This window comes from Cupressus sempervirens, chromosome 2 (assembly GCF_028749045.1).
Source record: "Cupressus sempervirens isolate cs-2001-9-10 chromosome 2, ASM2874904v1, whole genome shotgun sequence".
Classification (NCBI taxonomy): Eukaryota; Viridiplantae; Streptophyta; class Pinopsida; order Cupressales; family Cupressaceae; genus Cupressus; species Cupressus sempervirens.
The window spans coordinates 276,202,851-276,209,487 of NC_143119.1; the positions used below are offsets into that span (position 1 = coordinate 276,202,851).

At 35.8% G+C, this 6,637-nt stretch overlaps 1 protein-coding gene across 1 annotated transcript; it reads right to left on the minus strand.

Annotated features, from left to right (window-relative positions):
- On the minus strand, nt 1–4,082 carry LOC149572119 (protein NUCLEAR FUSION DEFECTIVE 4-like). Its single transcript, XM_089813415.1, has 3 exons — nt 3,670–4,082; nt 1,771–2,673; nt 1–992 (listed from the first exon to the last, which is right to left on the minus strand). The coding sequence occupies exons 1-3, from the start codon at nt 4,012–4,014 to the stop codon at nt 516–518; spliced, it is 1,725 nt and encodes a 574-aa protein (XP_089669541.1). The 5' UTR covers nt 4,015–4,082; the 3' UTR covers nt 1–515.
- Nucleotides 4,083–6,637: the final 2,555 nt, after the last annotated feature.

Below are 6,637 nucleotides of genomic sequence, written 5' to 3' on the forward strand. Positions count from 1 at the left end.
TAGACATATATAAGCTTTTCCCCTCTCAATTTCTCTTTTTAGGAAAAATCCAATTCCCATATTGAAGGTTCTTTAAAGATATGAAGGAAATTGTTCTCACCATGCATGCGTTTCTCATTTATTGCCACTACAATTGGCAAGAACCCATGCACAAAAAAACATACCTTTTCATAATAAACTCAAATTTATATTAAATTTGACAGTATCTTCGAAAAGAGAAAAATTGGATGACTGTCTGCTTCCATTGCCTTAAATGCTATACTGGGGAGGTGTATCCAATCAAGTAATGACAATGTAGAAGTAAGATTGTCAAAAAGTCTTCGTTGTCTCTACGCCGAGTCCCACCATGGAGATGGAATTTAAATATTTAAGCTTTTTTATCTCTTTCGATCAGAAAGATTTGTAAATGCTTGTGCAACCGACAAGGGCCATAGCTTTCAACTTTAGAAAAAGATGAACTGTTGAGCATTTGGGGTTACAATGAAAAGAAGGCAGGAATCTCAAAGAGTTTTACATCACTTTGTCCATTGCGAGTTTGGCCTTCTGTTGTGGACAGATTCGTACAGTTCACGTGTTCTAACACACAAGATCACGCACAGAATAATTCCCATGGAACAAACGCATCCCCACAGAAGAAACGTCTTATGGAAGCACTGTTTCCCGATGCACAAGTGTCTTCCTTTTCCAGAGCTGTCATAAATTATTCCTGCAATTTCTCCGAAAAGAATAGAGCCCAAAGCAATATTGGTCACCACAATGTTGTGATTCACAGCAAAGCGGTCCATCCCAAACAGCTCCGAGGAAACTGGAACGGCTATGCTGGTTATGGCTCCTGAACAACTTCCAACAATGGCGGTGCTCACATAAATCACTGTAGTGTTCCTCGGATTGAGGAGAGCCATCATGAAGAATGATATCGCCATGGGTACCATCCATATTGCTATCCATGCCGTCCGTGGCATCTTTCTGCAGCTTTTCGACGCCGTCCAGTGCTGATTCACGTCAAAAGTGAACAATTCTTTCAAAATATATGGTTCTACAATCACACTAAGCATTTATTAAAAAAAAGTTTGACTAGAACATGGAATGTTTATAATGGAGTTTGAAAGATTAAAAGCGTATTTTTAATGCTTAGGAATTTAGAAAGTATAGATACTGATGGCGTGGAGGAATCAATACTCATAGGCAATACCGATTGATGTACTCATCAAATTTATCATGTTTCTGATATGAATTATATTTCTTTTTATATTGATAGTTTGGGTTATATTATGTCAGATATTGTTAGAAATAGAACGTAGAATATATTTTCTGATCATAATATATTATGGGATGTAGTTCATGATGCTTATAGTTTGAAAACAATAGAAAAGAAGTAATTCTAAGTTTTGACTAGATTCTTCAAAGTAGTTCATCTGCAATTACTAAATTTTTATATAAATTTCTTTTGTTTGATCCAATTATGAACAAACGAGGCATACATACCCTGCCCTCCAGTGGGATTTGAACTTGTGACCTCTCTTTCAAGAGTACAAGTTCTCCACCACTAAGCCAACTGGAGTTGCACTCCCAGTAAAAACCAAATCTTTAATGACTCCGTTTTATTGGTTTAGATTCTGAATGATTACAGCCAACTCATACTCATTTTTATGGTTGAGATTCCCAATGTCTGCAGCCATCTAATCACTCGTTTTCTGTTTAGATTCCCAATGTTTACAGCTAATTAATGGGTACAGATTATAGTAGCGTATAAAGTTAAAGGATATATACCTGGATGTAGTCAGGAAAACCTGAAGCAATTCGTCCAAAAAATCCAAAGGAGGAAACAAGGGACACTAGAATCGGAGTTTTTGTAAATCCCAGAGACTGCAAAATCTGACCCAAGTTGTTTATATATACCAAACCCACAGTTCCTCCACTGAAATACACCAAGTAATATAACCAGAAATCAATGCTTGATAAGAGCTGCTTAATGCTGTGCTCCTCTCCAAGGGAAGGATTCGATCTATGTACAGCCCTCTGTTGGGCTTCCAAATCTATAATGTCCTGATTTGTGCTGTTTGAGGCTTCTTGAACAATGATAGAATTTTCCTGAAAAGTTTCATGCATGATTGAATTCTCTCCATCTGCGCTTTTTTGGTTGTGATCTTCTTGAATCGATCTTGAGCTTGAATTCATGGAATCTGTTACTATTGTAGCTTTTGGGGAATCAATGGCAAAGGCTAACTTGAAGGGTATATAGAGAGGGGCAAGCAGGAGTGCTATCAACAAAGACATGTAAATTACTTCTCTCCTATGGTTTGCATGAGGGATGAACTCATACAGTATTGAATATATGGCGGTGACAACAGCAATCACCTTGAATATCAACATGCTTTTCTTATCTCCCTCTTCTTCCTTGGCCATCTTCAACTGAGAAAAATGAAGTAGGATTGCTGCAATTAGGGCAACTATTGCAGGAAGTAGAGAGCTCAGCAGTAAGTAAGATGAGGGATGTCCTGGATATATCACTGAGGAAAGACATGTGTATATAACAGCACTTAGACCTGAATAGCTTGTGCTTAAACCAGAAGCAATTCCTCTACTGCTGGGAAAGTTGCCTACGGCGGCCATGAAGCTCACAGTGTTGAACCAGCAGATGCTATTGCCGGCCAGAAAGCACAATATGAATACCTGCACTCATGCGTAACGAATATCAAAGTCCATCACAAGTTGAAAAAGTTTATTCACACAAAAATTCTTTTTTTAAATTTGAGTTTCTATTAGTAAAATCAAATTAACTCTACTACAGCCAATGTTGTTGAATGGGTTAAGGACAATTGGTGAGGTTTATGGTAAGAAGATCAGATAATGCCATCCATAAGAAAAAAAATTTCTTAAGTTTGTTTTGGTCAGATTTAACACCTAGATGAATTTGTCCGAGGAAATCCTCCTACAATATAACTGCTTAATGGTAAGAGCGTTTTAATTTAGATGTACCCTTACAACCTCGTAATCCTAACATCTATATATATAAGTATTTCTAAAAGAATTTTTTTTATCAATATATATAAGTATTTCTAAAAGAAAAACAATTAACTTTACAGTTTAGTTGACAATGAGCAAAGCCACGTTGAGATTATTGAATTATTTTTCCCAAAACGAAAGTACTGATCACGGGGCCACAATCTTTACGTAAGCTTGACGAAGATCTTGCGCAATAAAAAGCATTAATCTAATACCCAAATCCTTCATTTATCCCTGCCAGCTGTGCTTAAATTAAAATATTGCATAGATGCTTACGTTAATTGGAGGGGAGGCTTAAAATTATTCCGAAGAAAAGGAAGATCAAGAGGCCTCGAACATTCACGTAAACAGTTGTTTACTAATTTTAATGTTGAATATATTTGCGTGGGACATATAAGAACACAATTAATCTTTTTTATTCAACTTGTTGGCTAAAAACGTAATATCAATCTAACACATCAGTTTTCTACTATGTATTATTATTATTTTTGAATTGACTGTATATTACTGTTTTGAATAATCTTTGTGATCTATCATCGAAATGAATGAATAAAAGGGTTTCTTTCAATAAATAAATACAAAAATTAATACATGAGTAGATTTGAAGTACTCGTAACATTACATACCCATAGAGCAAAAACACAGAGGAGGAGAGAAGAGAACCTGCCAGTAGGCCAGAGGCTTAATTATTTGAGTTAACATGAGCCACTGAAGACCATATCCAACCAATCCCAAGCTCATGGCAATGAGCAGAACAGCCCAAGTAGGGAGAAACATTAACATAAGTCCAGAAACCCACCCTGTGAATTTACCCATATCAGAGGCCACCGCCAAATTGTTTAACTTTGTCTGGTTAATACTCATAATCATCTTCAGATCAGAAGAATAGCTAGAGAATACGAAGTTAGTGCCATTGACAGATTGAAGCCATATCGCTGCAACCATACAAATACACCTTTTCACAGCAGCACTGTTGTTCCAATGTATACTATTGCTGCCTCTATCCATACTATCGATAATAAAACACTTGCCCAAACTCAAGTTATATATTTACTACGTTTTCACCTCAAATGTGATCCAATTTTGTCAAAGTCGAAGTGACCATTGGCATTTGTTTGGAGATGTAATTTGTAGGAAAGAGTGGTGACGGTAATGTGGGTAAGGTCTAAATCAGTCTAGTAGCTTTCAGAGGCGGGAAAAATAAAAGTGGAAAATCTGAATCCACTCAATTATCTTTATCTCCATCAACTATTTAATTAATACATTATTTTCTGAATGGTTACACTTAAAGCACTCATTTTATCATTTTCCAAATTTGTAGCATACGTAATTATTACGTCTATATTACTTCAGCCGGGGTTCACGTGTAGCACTGTGCATGTGTGCCTGGATTACTTGTTGTATTAAAAGTATGAGACTTGAAATGATGAAATGCCGTGTGAAATGGATGCTTCAAATCAGGCGGCTTGTCTGTAGCTGACTTCCCAAACTCTTTTTTTGACGGGCCCATTTGTTCCTTAGGAATCTCAATGTACATTTAAGGAGGGAGTTGAGATTGAGAAGCCATTCATATCAGGTTTATTTTTGTCTCAAACTTTCATTTGCTAAAGTACCGTCAATCTATTCTATTCAGATTTGACGCCTGTTGTAAGTCACTCTGAAGTCATAGTAGATTAATGTGTACAATATGTAGATTATGGTCAGATTTGTTCCTCAACCACATGCTTGTTTTTTTCTTATTCCTATTGTAAAATATTGAGGAGGTTTATACTGTATTTTGTACCTTTAATGGACGAGGTGTTTCCTGTCTGGTTTCATGTGACCTACTTTACCATTCTCGTTCATGTCTTGATTGACTTTGACGAAATACAATGAATTTGAATTATGTTCACACAGGGTTCAAAATATTAATTACTAGGAAGGTACTCTCAATTCAGGCGTACCTACATCATGTCGCTTTGCCATATATATTTTTAAACAATAAACGTTGGATTTGTTGTGCAACAGCTATATGCTTTCATGAGTTACACTATATGGCAATTTCTGTAAACAGAAGTAACGTCCTTTAAAGGTCAATAATCATCTATGTTAATTATAAGCATTGCGTTATTAGTGGATAGTACTAAATATTAAAGGTGTGCATTTTTGGTTAGAAATTAAACAAATATTTGTAATAAAAGAATTCAACTATAGAGAAAAATCAATAGTAACTAGATGTAGGACATACTTATATTTTCACTTTATTTACAAAAACTAAATGTAAATCATTGTTTTAGGACATTTATTTATTGTTTAGAAAATATTTTTTTGTTTTATATATTAAGGAGTCAAAAAAATGGGCATTGACCTATGAACAATAGCTGAAATTAGGAGTAAATAGGTTACAGTACATCATTAACACACTCCTTTTATCAATACCAAAAACCCCCAAATTAGAGTATTTTGCATGTATAACCATTATAGTCCATAAATAGAGTAATATGCCAAAAACAAAACGTACAAATAGTCTACTTAAAACTATTAAAATTATACCAAGTCCATCTAGAAAGTAAAGATGATGCCCACTAGGGCAAAGTGCAAGTATTGAAAAAATCAAAATGTAAAATGTAAATTAGAGAGCTAGCTTTCTTTCTTCTCTTTGTTAGTCCTTTGTAGCATATGTCAAAGCTAGTCATTTGCCAAGAATGGTTAGAGGGAGAACATCATGTCAACACCTATAGAGGTAGCAAAATCATTCCTTTTTTAGCATGAAGAAGATGCAACTTGGTGGCCCTCGAATGCATCACTTTGACAGAATAGTCAGCCATGTTATCAGCCACTTATCAAGGTTATCCTGCCCTTTAGTAAGTATTTTAATGGTATCCTCACGCTTGAGAGTCTTCTCATGAATAACCTATTCACTATTAATTGGGGTCACTTAAGGTGGATTCCACCCATCCTTGGTATTAAGATTATCCTCTTCCTGATATTTTGCAAGAGAGGTGATAGTGTCATGGTCATTGGTGTGACTATGAACATAGGTATCCTCCAGGAAGTGGCTCCAAGTTTTGAAGGTGGTAGAAATATGAGAGGACATAGGGCTTTGATGACTATCATCAAGGCTACAGTCATTTTCCTTCTAGGGTTCCCCACTAGTAATTTCTTCCCCATCTTCCTCAATATACCTCTTTCTATTAGTCTTTGTTTTCTACCTTTTTGAGTATTTTTCTTCTTCCTTCTCCTAGTGGATTCTGGGCTAACAAGGTATTCCTAATCCGGGGGAATTTTAATTTTTTCTTGTTTCAACCTCTAGCTAGACTCAAGGGAGTTCCTCCTACCTACATTGACCTTGGTGTTTGAATCAATGGCACTAATTTCCATTCCCAACTTAATCTATTCATAGTCACAAGAGGGGATGGTTTTTAAGGCATTAGGAGTAAAAAATAGGCGCAACCTCAGTAGAGTTTTGAGGAGGAGAGATGGATGACTATGAGTTAAGAGAAGGAATTTGGACATAAATGATGTGAGGGGGAAAAGGCCCAAGTAGAAATTGAAAAGGAACAACATGAAGGCTTGATGAAAAATGATGAAGGAATTACTAGAATCTCTCTGCTTTTTAAAATTCCACAGATCATCTTCCATTGAATACAAT

What these genes read in the sequence shown, in the direction of transcription:
- LOC149572119 (XM_089813415.1), bottom strand. Translation starts at nt 4,014, where the DNA reads ATGGATAGAGGCAGCAATAGTATACATTGGAACAACAGTGCTGCTGTG. An exon ending in AGCCTCTGGCCTACTGGCAG is followed by an intron (nt 2,674 to 3,669) that starts GTTCTCTTCTCT and finishes GCATGAGTGCAG; the next exon opens with GTATTCATATTGTGCTTTCT. An exon ending in GTTTTCCTGACTACATCCAG is followed by an intron (nt 993 to 1,770) that starts GTATATATCCTT and finishes GACGTGAATCAG; the next exon opens with CACTGGACGGCGTCGAAAAG.